The sequence below is a fragment of the Chlamydotis macqueenii genome, chromosome Z (genome assembly GCF_036417535.1).
Source record: "Chlamydotis macqueenii isolate bChlMac1 chromosome Z, bChlMac1.mat, whole genome shotgun sequence".
In the NCBI taxonomy this organism is placed as follows: Eukaryota; Metazoa; Chordata; class Aves; order Otidiformes; family Otididae; genus Chlamydotis; species Chlamydotis macqueenii.
The window spans coordinates 29,422,629-29,443,589 of NC_141593.1; the positions used below are offsets into that span (position 1 = coordinate 29,422,629).

The 20,961-nt window shown below is 39.7% G+C and overlaps 1 protein-coding gene across 5 annotated transcripts in view; it reads left to right on the plus strand.

The window, feature by feature from the left end:
* The window catches only part of UHRF2 (ubiquitin like with PHD and ring finger domains 2), an 86,427-nt gene that overhangs the window by 41,065 nt on the left and 24,401 nt on the right, over nt 1-20,961 (plus strand). For all 5 annotated transcript variants that reach the window (XM_086771013.1, XM_086771015.1, XM_086771014.1 and 2 more), the window contains exons 5-6: nt 9,521-9,630; nt 19,484-19,670. In XM_086771013.1, coding sequence (XP_086627139.1) covers nt 9,521-9,630; nt 19,484-19,670 — 297 coding nt within the window. The remainder of the gene's footprint in view (nt 1-9,520; nt 9,631-19,483; nt 19,671-20,961) is intronic.

Sequence of the window (20,961 nt, forward strand, 5' to 3'; positions counted from 1 at the left end):
AGGCTAGTCAGCATAGTGAGTAGAACTTTGGGTAGTGAAGGAATGCTGTGACTCATGGTTAAGGAACATATTGGTACGTGCATGGAAAGCAAAGGGTACAGGGTGGTGGGAACAAGAGGGATCTTGGGGTTGGTAGAAGAAGGATACCCATCTCAAGTGCAGGTATGCAAATGCATACAGCCTGGGAAACAAGCAGGAGGAATTAGTTCTGCATATAGAGACAGAACTGCTGTTGGTGTAGTGGAGACATGATGGGACAGCTCACGTGGCTGGAGTGAAAACTTCTCTGGAAAGACAAAGCTAAAGAAGGTGGGGCTACCATGACGTGAAGAAGTTTGGATGTAGGGATCATCAGTGGGATCATAAGAGTCTGGTTGAGAGTTTGTGGATGAGGATAGGAGAGGCCAAAAGGGATAACATCGTGGTCATAGTTCACCCGATCACAGTGAGGAAGAGGACAGAGCCTTCTTTAAAAGTCTCTAAATCAGACACTGATTTTCATGGAGGACTCAAATTCCCTAACAGCTGCTGGCAGGATAACACTGGTCAAGAAGCTCTCTGAAGGATATCAGGGATAACTTCTTAGTACAAGTTCTATGTCAACAGGGTGATACACAGCTGGATCTGCTGTTTCTTATCAAGAAGTGCCTGGAGATCAGATGATCAATAGTAGCCTTGGCTATATTGACTGTCACAAAGATCGTGATGGAACTAAGGAAGGAGAGTAGCAAAGCACAGACTCTATTAGAGCAGACTTCAGTTTCACCCAAGGAACTAGTTGAAGGGGTCCCATAGAAGACAACTGTGAAACGTAAAGTAGCTCAGCAGAGCTCACGGGTGGTTTGTTTTTTTTTTTCTTTTTTTTCCCAAGGGTAAATCATACCTTACAAGCCTGGCTGGTGCCTATGATAAAATGATTAGCTCTATGGAGAGCAACAGATGTCATTGCAGTCTTTTTTTCTACCTATAGTATCCGATCCCAGTTAGGATGTGGTTGTGATCTGGGTGGATGGACAACTATATAGATTAAAAAAAAAGAGAAGAACCAAGGATCAGGCTCGGACAGTCGTGGTTAATGAGTGGTATGCTACCTGGAAAGCGGTAACAGATAGAGAACTCTGGAGGTGTATCCTGGGGCCTGGACTGTTCAGTATCTTATGCAATAGTGTGGCAGTGGCAGTGCACTCTCACCAAGTTTGCAGAGACACCAAAGTGATGGAAACTCAAGGGCAGTACTGCCAATCATGGGGACCTGAACAGGTAGGAGGGAAGGGCTGACAGGAGCCTCATGAACTTCAGCAAGGATAAATGCAGAGTTTTCTTGCACCTGGGAAGGCAGAGCCCCTTGCAGCAATACTGGCTGGGAAGTAGCTCTGATGAAAAGGACCTGTGGGTCTTGACAGGCAGCAAGCTGGATATGAGCTAGCAGTATGTAATGAAGGCTAACAGTATTCGGACTGTATGAAAAAGAGTATAATCAGAAGACTGGAAAAAGTTGGGTTTTTTCATTTTGTTTTGTTTTTCTTTATTCCCCTTTGCTAAGCACTAATTAGACTGCATCAAGAATACTAGATTCCACTCACCCCCAAACACACACCCCCTACCTCAACATGCAAGAGACACACGTAAACCAGAGTGAATTCAGCAAAGGGCTGCTGAGATGGTTTGGGGAGCACAGTGGTGTATGGCAGGCAAGCCAGAGATGATGGAGATAAATTGTGACAGGAGAGGAGGAGCAAATTTGTTCTTTGTGTTGCATTCAATAGTTTAACTTTTCAATTACTTAATTGTTATGTGTTACAGCATTAATTTATTTAACAAAAAAAAAAAGCGTAAGTACCAAGTGTTAAAAGTTTGAAAGTTTTGGGTTTCATAACGATTTTATAATTACTGTAAGATAAAAGTGTCTTTTGAAGGTGAAGAATGGGTTGACTTGGGTCTCGAGGTTTTTATTTGTTTTAACAGAACATAAACTATATCTTTAGTATTTGTAACACTATCCTTTCTCTAATAAATATGCAAACTTGGAACCGTAGAGTCTTTTGACTGGCTTTCTACAGGGTGATTTTTAGAAGTGTTTTGAAGCTTATTTTATTCCCACTGAGGAACCTAATTCCAAACAAAAGAGGAAGAACAGAAGAAAACAAACTTAAATGCAAAAAGGCAAAATGTAAGGGGGAAATGGTGAACACATTATTAGGAAAAACTTTATGAAAATAAATAAAGAAGTAGTGTTGAAATATATAGAATAATTGAGGGTAGAAAGGAGCTCTTCAGATTGCTCAGGCAAGGTCAGCTAGAGCAGATTGCCTGGGACTATGTCTAGTTGGGTTTTTAATACCTTTATGAGTGGAAACTCAACAACCTCTCTGGACAATCACCGTAAAAAGGTATTTTGTGTGGTCAGAGGGAATCTCATGTGTTTCTGATTGTGCCTGTTACCTCTTGCCCTGGCAGTAGGCACTAGTAGTCCAACTGGACTTTGTGCCATTGGTCACAATCCTGTGGATTCAGCTGGCTTTCAGTCCTTCTTGCTGTACACTTACCTAACCCATACTTTTACAGGTTATGTGTGAAGATGTTGTGGGAGACAGTATCAAAAGCCTTACTAAAGTGAATTGTGAACATCTCCTGCTCTCTGTCATCTTCCAAGCAATTCACTTCATTTTAGAAGACTGTCAGGATGGTTAACCATGATTTCCCCTTTGCTCTCAATTCCTGATTGCCTTCTGGTCCTTGTATATGGAAATAATTTCCAGGATTATTTGCTCCATCAGCTTCCCAGGGATTGACTTGAGGCTGGCCAGTCTGTCAGCAGGTCTTCCTTGAAGATAGCAGTGACCTTTACTCTCTTGCAGTTCACAGGAAGATGTCCCAGTTGTCATGGCCTTTCAAAGATGACTAACAGTCGCCTTGTCTAGGCAGGCATCAGGCAGCTGTCTCAGCACTCATGGGTACAATGTGTTAGGCACCATAGGCTCCTATATATCCAGTTTAAGTGCTTCATAACCTAATCCTGCTCCACTGAGGCTAAGTCTTCCTTGCTCCAGACATTCACTTGGGGTGGGGGTGGGGGGGGGATTCTAGGGGGCCTGGGATTCCTGAACATTGGTCCTACTGGTAAACACTGAGGCAAAGAAGGTGCTGAGTATACTGGCCTTTTCTGCATTTGTTGTCATCAGGGGCTCTGCTAAATTTAGCAGCAGGCCCCCATTTTCTCTATTTTTCCTTTCCTGTTTTTATAGCTGTAGAATCCTTCCTCATTGCCCTTCGCATCTCTTGCCAGATTCAAATCAAGGTAGATCTTGGCTTTCCCAACCTTATAGCTACACAGTTGGACAGGAATACCATACTCCCCCTTGGGCAGCTGACCCTGCTTCCACCTCTTACTTCCTTTTTATCTCTGAGTTTAGTCTGGGACCTGCTTGCTCATCTCTGCAGGCTTCGTGCTGCCTTTGATTATGACTGCTAATCTTAACTGTAAGATCTCAACTGACTCCTGACCTGCACTCCCGTAAGTGGCAGCTCCTCCTCCTTGCATTTCTAGCCTGCCCTTCCTGAAGAACCCATATCAGTTTGTCACAGCATTCCAGTTATGTGAGCTATCCCACCATGTTTCCATGATCCCAGTGAGGTCATGGACCTGCAATAATTCTTTCCGCATGCTGTATTTGTTGGTGTATTGGTGTTTTAGGGAGGCACTAAAGTGTGCTGATTCCCTGGAAAGGGCATGAGAGCTTTGCCCATAAGGCTCTTCTGCTGGCACTTCTTTGTTTACATGCGTACACTTCAAGTGACTGCACTTCTTTTTTTTTTTTTTTTTTTGTTGTTGTTGTTGTTGTTGATTGCTGCCTTCCTTCTCTTCTGATGACCCTAGGCCATTTGCTTGTGTACCCCATTCACAGTTTTCCTCACTTGTTCATTGAGGAATCTCTCCCAAGAGTTTTACTGAAAATCTGTGAACATTTGTTTATATCTACGTAAAAATGAATAATAATGAATCATCACAGATTCCAGACATACACATAAGACCTAGAAAGGCTGTGTTACTATTATGCAATAGCCATTGGGCACTTAAGTGGAGAATGTAATACCATGCGCTAATGGAACTGGACATCATGGCACAGGTATTGTAATTTGTCTGAAGAGAACTGGGCAATATAAGGAATGAAGGCATTCCAAAATGAGCCACTGCCCTCTAAATGCCAAATTAATTAGGAGTTTTTCTCTCTGTAGGTCACTGTGCACTTTCTCACTTTCAGGAATTCTTGACAAGATTAGATTCATAGAATCGTAGAATCACAGAATCACAGAATAGTTTGGGATGGAAGTGACCTTTAAAGGTGATCTAGTCCAACCCTCCTTCAAGAAGCAGGGACATCTCCAACTAGATCAGGTTGCTTAGAGCCCACTCCAACATGACCTTCAATGTTTCCAGGGATAGGGCATCCACCACCTCACTGTTCCAGTGTTCCACCACCCTCATTGGAAAAATTTGTTTCCTGATATCTAGTCTGAATCTACCTCCCTCTATTTTAAAACCTTTACCCCTTGTCCTATTATAACAGGTCCTGCTAAAGAGTTTCCCCCCATATTTCTTATAAGCACCCTTTAGGTACTGGAAGATCGCTATAAGGTGTCCCTGGAGCTTTCTTTTCTCCAGGCTGAACAGCCCCAGCTCTCTCAGCCTGTCTTCATAGGAGAGGTGCTGCAACCCTCTGATCATCTTCATGGCCCTCCTCTGAATTTGCTCTAACAGGTCTACGTCTTTGTTGTACTGGGACCCCAGAGCTGGATGCAGTACTCCAGGTGGGGTCTCATGAGAGCAGAGTTTCCATGTTTCTGTGTTTTCAAGACTCTTCCTTTCTGTTCTTTGTTTCCTGGAAGGCCTTTCTGTCCTGACAGTATCCCTGTGTGTTTGTGTTATGAAGAGAGATGCTTCTTCTCATGTCTTTGTTTTTGAATTGAGATTGTCACTTAATCCAGCTGGGTACATAGATTGATCTCCTATAACTGTATCTAAGCTCAAGATAAGTAGGTGTGCTGCATCTGCTCTCAGAATTGTTAACATAATATAAAGTCTGGATAGACGCTTTTAACCTCTTCTGGTAAGAGTCACCTGTCTCTTCCTAACATAAAAGAGTTTATTGACTAGTCCAGACCCCTGTAATGTTGTTTTGAGCATTGACTTGACTCTTTGCATTGTTCTGAGTCTTGCAATTCAGTCAACAAACACACAGAGAAGTGGACTGAGCTTAGACCATGCCCTGTGATGCCAAGCACAGCTGCTGTAGCTTTGTTTTTCATACACGAAGCCTTTGGGGCTCCATCTTTGTGAGTCTTCAACCAAATTTTTTTACCTGGTTCTTTGTGGACATTCAGTCAGTCTCCTTGTTTGAACTTGGATTTCGAAATTGTGGATGCCTGTTTAGCATTGTGATAGTGTCAGCCACAAACTTAATGGAGTTCAAGAAGGGAGTAGTTGCAGTAGTAGCAGGTCATGTCCCCTCCCCTGTTTGGACCAGTCGCTCTCCTGCAGTAACCACAGTCAGCTGTCGGTGGATCTCAGGTGTTGGTGCTGCTGGGTGGGTGGGATCGGTCTTCATTCGCTGCCTTTTACTCTGTCTTCTCAGTGGATTTCATGGCACGAGACAGAGTCTACAGTAAATAGGTTATTAGAATCTGACAGTGTGACTTGCTGTTCTCTCAGGCCCGTTTTCCTGGGTACTAAGTTTATGCTTGCTTTTCTAATGTTCATCTGCTTTTATGGACCCCAGGTCAAAGAAAAAAGGATAATCCCTGCGTCAAATCTCTGCTTTCAGAGTCTAGCACCATGAACTATGGTATATTGTTTTGTAAATACCTGAAGCATTATGCCTACTTCTGAGATTTAAAAAAGTGGTATCTTGGCTGGCTTGTGTGTGTATCCACAGTGGGAATCTGTAGGTTTGTTTGTTTTGTTTTGAAAGGCCTTAAGAATTCATATTAGATTATGATATTTTTAATAGTGAGGTCTCCAACATATCCTGGCAAATAGTTTTTTTTAAAAAACCTTTTAATTTTTTTTTAAAATCTTGGCACTATATATATATATAGTAATAAAATTTTTGCGTACTTGAAAAGTTGTCTTGTGTCTTTGTTGTTGTAGTGGCTTGTGTAAAAAAAATAAGTTGAATTAAAAGCACAGCTAGTATGGTCCCATTTTACCTGTGCATTTGTATTTTCATGATGGAATATTCTGAAAAAAAATATTGAAAATATTGTCTGTTTATCCACTTGCATACAATACAAAATAAAAGAACCTCTGTGTAATTCAGTGCAACCTAGGAGAATTTGGTCAAATTATCAGTGTAATACACTGTCTTCGTGTAGGAAGATGTTGAAAGTTACCTTTAAAACAAACCTTTTTAAAATAAAATCTCCAATCGTGTTTGGTGAGGACTGTAATTGTTTTATGGGTATGTTTTAGCCTTTGTTTCATTTTGTGCACATAACGTGTGTTTGCATTTTGTTGAAACTGCAGTTTAGCCTAAGTTATAGTTAATGTTTAAATGTAAAGCAACCAGTAGTAATTTTCATATTGCAATATTTTATATGATAGCGATATTTTCCATTTAACATATTTTGAAATATGCATGGTGTTACATGTATTTGCTTTAATTTCAAAACATTCTTTTGGCTAATAGTGACTTAGAGTGAATATATTGAAGTGAGTGTCATGACATGATTCTGTTTTTCAAGAGTAGATTCCTGTAGAGATTTTTTTGTTGCAACAGCACATATTTAATTCTCTTTAAGCCAAACCTGGAAATTATGCCTTAAGTAGAGGCACAGATTTGGTAACAGCTGGAGGAATTTAAGTGCTGTAGCCATTCACAGGCTGGCTCTATCTCCGTAAACTTATGTTGTCAGAGGCATACTTTCTCATAACAGAAGCTGGCATCAAGTGTTCTAGTGTGTGTGGTTGACCCTGCAGTCTCATCCAGACTGAGGTGCACAAAATCAGACTTCCTGGGTTCACTGCACTGCATGGATACCTAAATAAATCTGGCCACAATGGCCAGAATTGCTTTTAAGTAATGCCCCCTGGTGTGCAAATGAGGGTTATCTTAAATACATGGCTTTCCTGGTCAGGAAGACAAACTGTTCTCTATCTGATAGGTACATTTGCATTGATGTAGCATTTGTATATTCTGTTGGAATTTATGAAATCTTTGAAAGTTGCTGGCATTTGCTGGTTTTGCCTGTGGCCAGCAATGGGGAATGTTTTCCCTCAAAAGCTGCAAGGAAGAAAAGGGGTCAAAATAAATACAGATGCCAAAGTAAACATCTGTTGGTACATTTAAAAGACAATTATAGTGAATCAAGACACTATCAGAGTCCTTTCAACTCCAGTTCCATTGCCCTAAACACTGCAGTGCTCAAGGTCACCAAAAAGTGTGTTGTTGCCTGTGTTTTTTTTCCCCTGGCTTAGTTTTTTTCTGCCATAGTTAAGTCAGTATGTGGCAGAGTCCAAGAACTGGAGTCAGCAGAAGGGAAGCGGTGGGAGCAGACAAAGAGGTAGAGCGGGGAGCAACAGATCCCACACTAAAAGCCTGATGTTTCTGAAGGTGTTCTGTTACTGTGGTTATCCTTACTTAATATAGGCCTAGCATCTTGTTTCCCTACCTGTCTATAGTTTGATTTAATTTTGCAGCCTAGACCTTTTTATAGGGATATGCTGCCTGGCTGACTCTTCAAAAGGAAAGTCGCCTCTGATTGTTTCTTACAGATATCCTGCAAATAGGTCTTAGAAGAGTTGTTCACCAGATTCAGACATATTCTTGGGCCTTCTACACTCTAAATATTTGAAAGAAACATAGCATTTTAACTTACTTGGTGGTCTTCACCTGGAAAGTAGTCTCCAGTGTGGCAATATTGAATCATTATCTTTACAGTTATTAATTTTCATTATTTCCCTGCTTCTGAAGAGACAGTTGTAATGGTGCAGTGCACTTCAGCTTTGCTTAGCAGAATCGTGCACAACCTCTTTCAAATACTGAACAGTAACCAATACAATTGTTTTTTTTCATTCATAATAAAGCCTTCAAAAAGCTGTATAATCTTCAGTCTTTCCTAACTCAGAATTAGGCTGACAGTGTACTACTACTACTATTTTTTGTGTCCAGCACTTCTGATGTCTATACAGGAAGAAGAAAAAAAATCTATTTTATTTCTTGTGCTGCAGGATGCTCACTGGACATTTTAGCTACAAACATCACAGCCTTGGTAAAATTTTAAACTTCATAATCTTAATAATTCAATCCATGGTATTTATGGTCTGTATTCATGTAGTTACTTGTGCAGTTTCAGATTTTGAAGTGTTTTTCTAGAACCAAAACAGGGACTGCAACAGTGCAACAGAATTAGATTAACTTTTGAAGAGGAAGGAAGTTCAACAAACCCAAATCTCCTTCAGATCTTTTTTATTTTAGTGGCTAGGTCGCACCCTGCAAGAAATAAAGCTCTCCGGCTAGTAAATTCCTTTCTGTTGTGTCAAACTGCTCGATTCTTAAGTAAGTAACAACATGTGTGATTCAATGTAATCAGTAAGACTACATTCAGTAATTAATACTTCCAGTACAGGTTATACTGAAAATTCCTGCTTAGTCCTAGATTAGGTAGTAAATTGATAGGAGAAAGAAGGTGCAGTATCATCCTGAGGAGGGAAGAAAAAGGAGTGTTAAACTGTTGGTGTTTTTATGGCCTAGATGTATTTACATTTGAATAAGAATTTTAGTAAATACAAAGACATTATAATAAGAGGAGGTGAAAACATTTACTGTACATTTAATATTTCCTAATCCTTCTCTAGAAGTCTTTCAGCATTAGTGTTGTGGAGTTGTGGAGTATTTGTTTCTCATCGCTGAGATGTGGTGAACAGATTTTGCACTGAAACCTGACATTAACAGGACTACTCACAGTACAAAATTCAGTATTGTATATGTCTTTGCAGGATTGAGTTTTAGGTTTCTGAAACATTTACAAGTCACAGAAGAGCTTTTGAAGCTTTCTATTGCTTTTCTTACTCTGTAGGTTCCAAGTAGTGTCTGTTATTGTGTCTTTTAAGTTGTGTTTCTGATCCATTTCTGACACTGTACTTTTATAATAATGTTTGATATGCTGTATTAGAGAGTATATGATTTTGTCTGATCTGCTGTGTTCAGCCAAAAACATTTTGAGGTTTTAAAAGCAGAATTATGAAGTTATGGATGGCTCTCAGTAAGGACATACTCAGCTGCCAGGTAGCCTGAGGGTAATGGAGATGTCTTTTCCTTATGTAAGTAAGTTTTATGTGTTTTGGTTTTCTTAGAAGTTACAGTACTAGACTGAATTCTATGTGTGAATTGAAATAAAGTATCCTATCAATGATAAAAAAAGATGCTAGTTAGCTTTATCTCATTGCTTAGGATTCATAAAGTACAGAGTGTAGGTCTGAGGAACTAAGTTGAATGTACTTTTTATTGTTTTTGTTTTTCAGAGGCCCAGAAGACACAATAAATGATTGTAAAATCCTTTTTATAGAGGAAATGTACAAGATTGAAAAGCCAGGAGCCTATCCATTGACATTTGGGGATGGAGATTTCAAAAGTATGCTTTTTTTATTTTTTGAGTAGAAGTACAAATTGAATTATATGTCTTTAAAAAAAACCAGAAGGATCAGCATGCAGAGGTAATAATAATTGTTTTGTGTGTTCAGGAAAGTAGTGACATAGAACCCTTTTGAGGTTTCTGTTCTAGAAGTATGTTTAATATAAGGTGGCTCTACTACTTGACATATTCAGAAACTGATAGCATCTTAGTGCTATCAGTCATAAGCAGGGAAAAAGGGGAACAGCTGATAATGTTGTAAAGGAACTGTGCAGAATGAATTTGTAGCCTCAGTTAAGTTCCTAGACAGGTGTCAGGGTCACCAAAACTGCTATTGCAATTGACATGTCATTTAACTTTTAATAAATGCCAAAGATAGAATCAGTCTGTAGTGATGCACTTTATCCCTGTCATTGTGTCAGAATTATAAGAAAATAGATAAGAAACTTTGTGCCAAAGCTGCTTGAACCATGGAAAAAAGGTATAATTAACATTTGGATTATTATTTGTCCCTGCATGACCTTCTGAAAAAATAACTCTGCCATACTTGCTTATCCTCCCCACAACCACAGGAAGGAGTTAGTGGCAGCTTATCTAAAAAGTAGTGTGACCTTATATTAAAGTTTGGAGTGATAAAGTGTTTGTGATAGCAACACTGAGAGATCGGGCTGCAGCACTACTAATAGATATTAGACTCCTGAGTCCAAGGGAGTTTTTGAGAACCTTTGTATGTAGCTCTTGGTGTACAAGAACTACTGTTCTTACTGTGCATACTGTTTATTTGCTGTCATCTAAAAAACCAAAAATCACTGTTTTTCAGAGGAGCAAATACCATTTGCTGTGATATTTTTAAAAGTAAATATGTGAGTTTTGTAAATGAACTTCTCACAAATTATTTTTCATTATTTATTATTTATTTTCCTCAGATTACTAAAAAAAAATTAACCATCCATTCTGTTTATTTTTTTTTTTTTTGGCCACACTAAAGGGTTTTTGGAGTATCTTAAAACATTAGATTAGACATAAGGAATGATTTTTTTACAATGAAGGTGGTAGAACGCTGGAACAGGTTGCCCAGAGAGGTGGTGGATGCCTCACCCCTGGAAACATTCAAGACCAGGTTGGACAGGGCCCCGAGCAACCTGATCTGGTTGGAGATGTCCCTGCTCCTTGCAGGGGGTTGGACTGGATGACCTTTACAGATCCCTTACAGCCCAAACTATTCTATGGTTCTATGTTTTTATTTTTAAAAATTGTAGTGTGAGGAATTAAAAAATCTACCGATACTACTTTGTATTTACATACCTACTTATTTTGCAAGTCAGATTGTTTACAAAGCTTTTTGAAGGGCCTATGAAATTATTACAGTTCATTTAGTTCTTCTGTGCAGCTACTGTATAGTGAATTGTTTTTTTAAATTATGTATGTGTTCAGGAAATGCGTGATTACTATGTTGCTGACTGTAGAAAATTGTGTACAGTGGCAACATTTATTCTGGCATGAGTTTTTATTTATCATAGAATCATTTAGGTTGGAACAGACCCGTAAGATCATCTAGTCCAACCATTAACTTACCACTGCCAAGCCCACCAATAAACCGTGTCCCTAAGCACCACGTCTACACGTCTTTTAAATACCTGCAGGGAAGGTGACTCAACCACTTTGCTAGGCAGCCTGTTCCAATGCTTGACAACCCTTTTGGTGAATATTTTTTTTACTAATATCCAATCTAAAGCTCCCCTGCTGCAACTTGAGGCCATTTGCTCTTGTCCTATCGCTTGTTACTTGTGAATAGAGACTGATACCCACCTGTTGTGATTTAGCCCCACTCAGCAGCTAAAATACCACACAGTCACTCGCTCTTCCTTTACCATCCTCTCTAGTGGGACTGGGAGGAGAATTGGGAAAGAAAATAAGGCAAAACTCACAGGTTGAGATAAAACAATTTAAGAGAGCAAAGGACGAAAAGAAAGCAGAGATGGAAAACAAAAAAAAAAAAACTAAGAAAATACTTTAGCACATAATTTACAGCACAATAGCTCATGGTGGATCCTGACCCCCAGTTTCCTCCCAAGTAGCAGGAGCCTCCCCTCAGCACAGTCCCCACTGTATATACTGAGCATGGTGTCACATGGTATGGAACAGCCCTTTGGCCAATTTGGGTAAACTGTCCCAGCTGTTGGCTAATCAGTAAACTATCCCAGCTGTGTCCCCCAGCCACCAGGAACGGGGCCACCAGCTCCAGTTCCTCTCCCAGCTCAGGTGAAAATTAACTGTAGCCTAGCCAGAACCTGGATACCACCTTACTACAACTTCCTTTGAGGTAGTCGTAGAGAATGATAAGGTCTCTCCTCAGCCTCCTTTTCTCCAGGCCAAACAACCGCCATTCCATTAGCTGCTGCCCAAAGGACTTGTTTTCCAGACCCTTCACCGGTTTCATTGCACTTCTCTGGACACACTCCAGCACCTCAATGTTTTTCTTGTACCAAGGGGCCCAAAATTGAACACAGTATTCAAGGTGCAGCCTCATCATTCTGCACTTCCTACACTGATTACCGCATTTATTGTTTCAAAATCAAGCTCATTCTTTTCACTTACAGCTCTTTCCCTCCTTGTTTGACAACTATTTCCTTATTTGTAAGCCCTTTACTTAAACTACACCCATATTGCCATATTTGTAGAGATTTGCACCTCTGTGTATGTTTTGTTTCATTCTGTTCATGTTCCCATTTTTATTCATCTCCATATTGTTTGCAAACCTTCATAAATAAATGTAACACAGAAATATAATATTTAAAAATGTAACCCTGAAAACTTAATTGATCTGGCAGTTTAGCCTTATTTCTTGTTTTGAACTGCTCTTTTTCCTAAGGCCAGCTTTCTCACCACACTGCCCTTTTCATTTCTGTTCATGTGATTCTGATTTTTTTATAAGCTGTCTTGCCTTTGTTCACTTATGCACAGTAGACGTCAGTTGAGCTGTATTCTGTAAACACTATACCCTTTATCTCTGGAGTGTACTTACATCCCTATTTGTACTTTGTATTTAAAATTTTAGAAGATAGGCACTTATATCTATAAACACACACACAGCTACCTTAGTTTATATGCTATGAAAAGCTACAGATTTTTGTTACAGTAATGGCAGATGAAATTAAAAGAATTAATTGTCCTTAAATACTCTACGAGATTGTTGTAAGGACAATCAGAAAATGCACTGACAGCATTTTTGTCTATATTAAGCTACTGTCCATGTCCTTTCCAAAAGATAAAATGCCCACTTTGGGAATGATCTTCGTCAGATAAACAATGTAGGCTACCTCTTCAAAGGAATTATTATTCCTTGAGCATGGCCATATATCAGTTAGGGTTTGTATGTGTAAATTAGAGAAAGATGTGTATGACATGTCAGTATACATTTAGCAGTTACACTTAAAAATAAGGTAGTTAATATCAAATTATTTAATTGAAATCTAAATTCTGTAGCTCAGAAAAGAGTAGGGCTAAACCTATTAGAAAATAATATCAGAAAATTTGAAAACTAAGAAGCGACATACTTGTAAATACATCTGAAAAATTTGTATGCAAAATGGAAAATAGACCTAGATATCAACATATATTACTTCCACGAAAATCTAAATTTGTGCTGTGAACAACAGATAACTCTTCCTGCAAAAGAAGAGAATATTAAATTATATATCCAACTAAACTCTGCAGCATTGGTAGAGTTGAACAGACCTTCATGCGACCAATAGTGCAGATATAATCAATGCATTTGACTTACAACGTGGTTTTAAAGCAGAAATGTGAAAAATTAAAGTAATGCCATGAAAATGACAGTTTGCAATTTGTTTGTATATTGAAGAAAGGTGAAAACTTCAGGTATTGTTTAAGTGAACTAAAATATGTAGGCCTTTTTGCTTTTTTCCTCTTTAAAAAAAAGGTATTATTACTAGCCTTTGGCATAAGAAACTGGTTTTGTAACTGAAAACAGTAAATTACATAGGCTTAAACAACCTGTAGTGGTAAGACATATAGAAAAATAGACAGTTTATTTTTGTCTGTTATTTATTGGATGAGGTAGATTGGTGAGTTTCTTCAGGGAGTGCTCAGTCATCACTTTTTCAAAGCAGACACCAGTTACCTGAGATTTTTTCAGTCTGACTTTACTTGAATTGTTGTTGACATCTTGGAGAGACTGTGAGTTTTGCCTAGCTGTGCTGGAAAATCTACAGATTTGTTCATCAGCACTCTTACAATGTTTCCTTTTGCTTCAAATGAACCCTGGGAGAGAAGTCTTGAACTACAAGATTGCTTCCATTTGGATAATGTGCAAATAAGTCTTCTAGGCTAGACTTTGGTAGAAGCAGTACACTGAGAGATTTTCACTTTCTTTTTAAGTGTATCTGACCTTTGCCTTTGAGGCTTTGTAAAATAACCACTGCTGGTAGCCTTACACATGCTTCTCATATTTTCCAGTCAGTACCTCTCACTAGACCTTTTATGTGTAGCTGGTAATTTTCCCTTTATGTGTAGCTGGTAATTTTCCCTCTTAGTGGTTCTTCTTTTATGTTTTTCAGCTTTTCTGTTTTTTCTCTTAAAAAAAAAAAAATTAAAACTGCAGTGTTCTAGCTCTTCTTGTCATAGAATGATTTGAGTTGGAAGGGACCTTTAAAGGTCATCTAGTTACCCCCTCCTGCCCTGGGCAGGGAGATCTTTCACTAAATCAGGCTGCTTAAAGCTCCATCCAGCCTGACTCAGCGCTTCCAGGGATCAGGAATCCACAACTTCTCTAGGTAACCTGTTTCAGTGTTTCACCACCCTCATCATAAAAAGTTTCTTTCTTATATCCAATCTAAATCTACCCTCTTTCAATTTAAAAGTGTTGCTCCTTGTCCTGTCACTATAGGCCCTGGTAAAAAAGGCCCTATCTTTCCTGTGAGCGCCCTTTAGGTACTGGAAGGCCACTAGAAGGTCTCCCCAGAGCCTTCTCTTCTTCAGGCTGAACAGCCGCCACTCTCTCAGCCTGTCTTCACAGGAGAGGTGCTGCAGCCCTCTGATCATCTTCATGGTCCTACTCTGGACTTGCTCCAACAGGTCTGTGTCTTTGTTGTACTGGGGACCCCAGAGCTGGGTGCAGTACTCCAGGTGGGGTCTCATGAGAGTGAAGTAGAGAGGGAGAATCCCCTCCCTCAACCTGCTGGCCATACTTCTTTTGATGCAGCCCAGGATATGGTTCGCTTTCTGGGCTGCAAATGCACATTGCCAGCTCATATCCTGTTTTTCATCCGTGAGTATCTGTAAGTCCTCTCTCAATCCCTTCATTCTCCAGCCTGTACTGATATTGGAGATTGTCCTGTGCAGGACCTTGTACTTGGCCTTGTTGAACTCCAAGAGGTTCACATGAGCCCACTGCTCAAGCCTGTCAAGATCCCTCTGGATGACATACTTTCCCACTGGTCTATCTCTTGCACCACTCAGCTTTGTCATCCTCACACTTGCTGAGGGTGCACTCAATCCCACTATCTGTGTCTCTGATGAGAGTATTAAATAATATTGGTTCCAGTACAGACCCTTGAAGGACACTGCGCATTACTAGTTTCGACTTGGACATTGAGCCATTGGATGCAGACCATCCACTCTTTGGGGGCAGCCATCCATCCAAGTCCTTATCCATGTAATAGTTTATCCATTAAACCTGTATCTGTCCAGTTTAGCAGCAAGAATGTTGTAAGAGACCATATGAAAAGTCTTAGATAAGTCCAAGTAAATGACATTCATTGTTTCTTTTTGTTGTCCACTTATGCATTCAGTCCATTTTAAAGGGCCACTAGATCAGTCAGGCACAATTTGCCCTTGGTGAAGCCATGTTGGCTGTCTTTAATTACCTCTCTGTCTTCCATATGCTTCGACATGTCTTCCAGATGTTCTGTGATCTTACTGGGCACTGAGGTGAGGCTTATCGGTCAATAATTCCCAGAGTCCTCCTTTTCACCCTTTTTTAAAAAGGGTGCAATGTTCCTTTTCCTGTAGTCACTGGAGACTTTCACTGACTGCCATGACTTTTCAGATTGGATGGAGAGTGGCTTGGCAACTACATCAGCCAGTTCCCTCGGGACCTTGGGATGCATCTCATTGGGTACCATGGACTTGTTCAGGTTCCTCAGATGGTCTTAAACTTGATCTTCTCTTACAGTGGGAGGGAATTCATTCCCTTAGTCCCTGCCTTGAAGTTCAGGGACTTGAGACATGTGGGAAGAGAGATTATCAGTGAAAACTGAGGCAGAAATATTGCTGCATCCCTCAGCCTTCTCCATGTCGGTTTTCACTAGTTTTCCTGTCTTATTTATGAGGGCAGAGAAGGGGGATGGTGGGGTGGGTACATTTTCTATAACCTCCCTTTTCTGACCAACATACGCCATTCTTACTATTCTTTGCATGCCTTGCCAAATTCAGCTCCAGCTGTGCCTTAGCTTTCCCAGTCCTGTCTCTACACATCCAGGCAGTGCCCCTGTATTCTTCCCGGGATACATGTCCGTGGTTCCACTGTCTGTGCTTTTCTTTCTTATGCTTTGGTTTGACCAGGAGGTCCTTACTCAGTCATGCTGGTCTCCTGCACTCCTCCTCTGATTGTTCATACATGGGAATTGAGAGCTCCTGTGCCATAAGAAAAATGTCCTTTAAGAGCTGCCTGCTCTGTTCTGTTCCTTTATCCCTGAGGGCAGTTTCCCACGGGCTCCCATCTTGTAATTCTCTAAACAACTGAAAGTTCACACTCCTAAAATTCCACGTCTTGACTTCACTCTTCAGCTGGCCCATGTATCTTGAGATTGTGAATTCCACTGGGGCATCATCACTGCCACCCAGGCTGCTGCTGATCTTGATCTCTGTATTAGTTCATCTGTGTTGGTAAGCAACAGGTCCAGTAAAGCTTCTTCACTGGTTGGGCTGTCTGTCAGCTGGATTAAGAAATTATCCTTCGTGCTCTCCAAGAGTCTCCTGGACTGCTTACAGCTTGCTGTGCTGCTTTTCCAGTAAATGTCAGAGTGACCGAAATCCTGCAGCTGGATCAGAGCCTGCGAGCGTAATGCTTCCTGCAGTTGAAGTAAGAACACTTCGTCAACAGGCTCCCCTCAGTCGAGTGGCCGGTAATAAATACCAGCCATGAGGTTTCCTTCTTTAGCTTGGCCTCTGATTTTACTCATAAACTTCCAACCTGTTCATTGCTGATTTTGAAAGACAACTCTGTGCGGTCATTCAATTTTTTTTAACATAATGGGCAATCCCTCCACCCCTCCTTCCTTGCCTGTCCCTTCTGAACAGTTTATAGCCATTAGTTGCAGCCCTCCAGTCATATGATTTGTCCCACCAAGTTTCAGTGATAGCTATTAGATCATAGCTTTCCAGCTGCGCAGTTGCTTCCAGCTACTCCTGTTTGTTACCCATGCTACATGCATTGGTGTAGAGACATTTCAGTTGGGCTATCGACAGTGTCACCTTTTTAGAGGAGAAAGCCCTAATTCCTCTGAGGTATGTCACAGATGTTTCCTTGTTTGTTCCTAATACATCAGCAGCCCTTGATTCTTCTTTGTTACTCAAAACTCCGACCTCTTCCCTCTCTAAGTCTAGTTGCTTCCACCTTTGAAGATAAAAGTATTCTTCAAGGTCCTCCAGAAAGACTGCAGATATAGCACAAGATTTGGCATTCCACTCCTCCTTTCTTACAAGACTTTCAGTCTCGAGACTCTCTTCACAGGGGTTTTACACTGGTATCTTATCCATGTGGACCAAATTTTCTGTAAAGTCTATTCAATTGGGAGGGCAAATTTTTCCTCAGCAGGAAGGGGCTGGGATTTCTGCAAACCCTTAGTAATTTCTTTCCTTCTCAGTACATTTAGGAAAAATGTAAAAGTACCCAGAATTCCTCTGGATGCATCAGGGATCCACTTCATCTTTTTGTTCAAGAATAAACTTCTAAAATAAATATTTGCTTTGATTGCTTATGTTATCCAGGCAGACTAACTTACAAGGAACTGATAAGCTATATAGCTTCTGAAGGCAGCGACTTTGACAATGACTCCTGGTGAAGAAAAAAAAAAGAAATAAAGCTGAGAGAAGATAGAAGCTTGTCCTTGAATATTATTCTCTCATGCTAATAAGAGAAGCCTGGGGTAGTTCTCCAAATTTGGAGTTTGACATATTCTAGTCTCCCCTGAAAATGTATCAGAAAGGCAGCAGTCCTTTCATATGAAAAAAAAATTCTGTGTTTTCCTGTGTTTCTTTCATGGGAACAGGCAGTGTTTTCTTAAATGTTATGATTTGTTGCTTGTGCCCTTCTCTTTTTGTGTAATATTCTGTCTCCGTTAGCACCTGTGGAGCAGTCTGATGTTCATGCTGCCTCTAAAGGGCTGTAGGAGGTTTTAGCTTTGGAGGGGTTGATTGTTGTTTTGGGTTTTTTTTTTTGTAGTAGGGCTGCTCTTCAAATTCCTTATTAATGAACTGGCTTTTGACTTCGTGGATATATTTAGTAAGGTTTTGTCCCAGAGAATGGAAGTGTTATTTTTTGTACAACTAGTGACTTTTGGGTGTTTTTGGCAAAGACTGTGGCAGTTATAAGTTTGTCTGTCCTTATCACACTGTCCTTCTCGTCCAGTTGCCCTTTTGAGTAGACATTGTCACACAGTTCAGAAGTTCCTCAGATAATTTGTCTATGAACTTACAAGAAAATTTATCCCAAGCATTGGTATTCCAGCTGTTTCAGTTTCTGAACTTCTATAACCTGTGGTTATTTTTTTTTCTTCCAGAATGGTACTCAAAAGAACATTTTCTAGCCCATTCTAAACTTTAAGAAAAATGTTCTCTCTATTTTCTGAGGTGTCTAGATTCTTCAGCTTCCTACTTCCAACTCCTAACTCTCAAATAATCTTCCTAGTCGTCTTTGTCTTCTGATTCAAAACCAATTCTTTCAGATAAAATACTATTTCCAGATAAGTTTAGAAGTACTGTATTAATTATTATATTTGACTAGTTTAAGCATTGGCATTTCTAGATGACTTCTCCACAGAATGTATAAATGAAATCTTTTTCTTTTAATGTTGGAATTCTTTGGGCTGTGATCAGGTTATCTTCTGAAGTCCTCTCTAATTTCTCTGGACCTTCTACTTGTTTCAAACATTCCCCTGTAAATGTTAATTTCTGCTACAAGTACTTAGTGTTTCTTCCCTCTCCTCTCCTCTTTTAGTTCAGGCTACTAAATGTTTTTTTCTCGTATAAAAGCATTTTTCCCCTGACTGAGGAACTAATGCCAATGGTTTTGTTTCATAATGGGGTTCATGGGTCCACATTTACAAGTCAGCTGAAACAGAAAGTTAGTGTTTCTTGGTGTGAAAACTAAATTGCTGCTGTGAAACTACTAGTGATTTGGGGTTGTCTGTGGTCTTAGGCTACTAATTCTTCTATCCAGCTGTAAGCTTAATTTAGGGGGAGCAGAGCTGTTCCAAATGGTAGTTTCATCTTCATTTGACTTTTACCAGTTACCTAATTGGAATTTCTTCATGGTGGTATTTAAGAAGACGCAAACTAGGCTCCATCTGTACAGAGAGTGTGCTGGTGGCATGATAGGAACAGGAGGGGAGAAAATAAGAGAAGCTGCTGATTAGTTATTTTCTTTACTTCTGCTTTTTAAACAGCAGAAGAAATCCCATTAGCCTAGATAGTCAAATACCTCACTGTAAGAAAAAAAAAAACACTTTCAAGAGAGCAATGTTCATGTGCAGAAATAATTTTTCCTGTAGATACAGTAATGCACTTTTCTAAGATATACAGTATTTGACTTTTTCTTTGTTTTTGACAGGAAAAAGTGGCCCTGAATGCAAGCACTGTAGGGCTGATCCAGATAAGGAGTGCCGTTTTTGTTCGTGTTACTTGTGTGGTGGAAAACAGGATGCTCACATGCAACTCCTGTGTGATGAATGTAATATGGCTTATCATATATACTGCCTGAACCCTCCCTTAAGCAAGATACCAGAAGATGAGGACTGGTAAATATACAAGGATGATTTCCTTCTCTGTATTGCCATTCTATACATGGTACCTTTTTGTTATTTGCACCTCATGAGAGACAATACTGAAGGATATTTAAAATTCTGCTGTGTTTTTCATCCATCTGCTTAATGTAAACCTTATGTTTTCTGTCAAGGTAATTCTTTTAAATCATTCACAAAGAATTAGTAGTAAGCTTTAGTGACCATTATGGAGTTTCAAAATTGGTATGACATGATCTGATCTGATTGTGTTTTATCAACAGTGGTTGTTCTCTCCAGCTTCACTGCCTGAACAATTCTCTTATGCTCACCCTTCTACTTCCCTTCATCCTCTGTCCCTGTTGGTACCCCTGTGTCCTTCCTATATCTTCTTGTTGCCTCTTCACCATTCATTTCTCCTGCTGTGGAAGGACCACCACCTTGCTACTCTTCATTCTGCTGTCCCTGGTTCTTCCAGCAGGAAAACCAAGCTAACTGGCATAGTTAGGTCAAGATAGTTGTATTTTGAAGTGATTCTACATGGACCCGCTGGAGCCCATCTTGGACTCTGTACCATTTTTTGTCTTTATTAGCTATCTACAATTCACAGTTTGTATTTGTCACCTGCCTGTGACTTACATGAGATGCTAATCCTTATAAATGAGTAATAAGGAGAACTTTATTCTAAAAAAGTTTTCTATTACGTAGACATCAATAAATATCTAAGATGTCTGTGGATGCACTTTATGGAATGTCTTTGGACCTTGTGATTAAATTTTATGTAAATAAGTGCTTAGGAAGTTTTAACTTTCTCTGGAAATAAATAACTCAATCTCCTATACCATAATGGATGCCATAGTAGATTTGCTCAGTGCCTAATGGTCTGCATGTTTTCTGGGACATTGCATTTTTTCAGAACTCCTTCTGTGTTTATGAAAATATATGATTCAGCAATTGAGACTATTAACACTGGTAGGTGTTTCTCAGTGCGTTCATTTGAACACAGGGACACTGTTGTTGGAAGTTGATCTTTTTCCCATGAAATTTCTGCACTGGGAAGAGTTGTATTCACTGTTTTTAGAGGAACTGCTGACTTGAAACCATCTAAAAAATATTTTCATTACCTACTAGAAATATATATGGGTCATTGGAACTAAAAATAGGATTTATTTGAGTATTGTTTATGTACCTTCCACTTCTTGCATATGCAAAATGATTACAGTGTTTATTCAGCAGTTTATCACACAGCATGTTAGTCTGAACTACCCTTACATTTTCTACTGTTAAGGCAGACTGGTCTTCTGTGCAT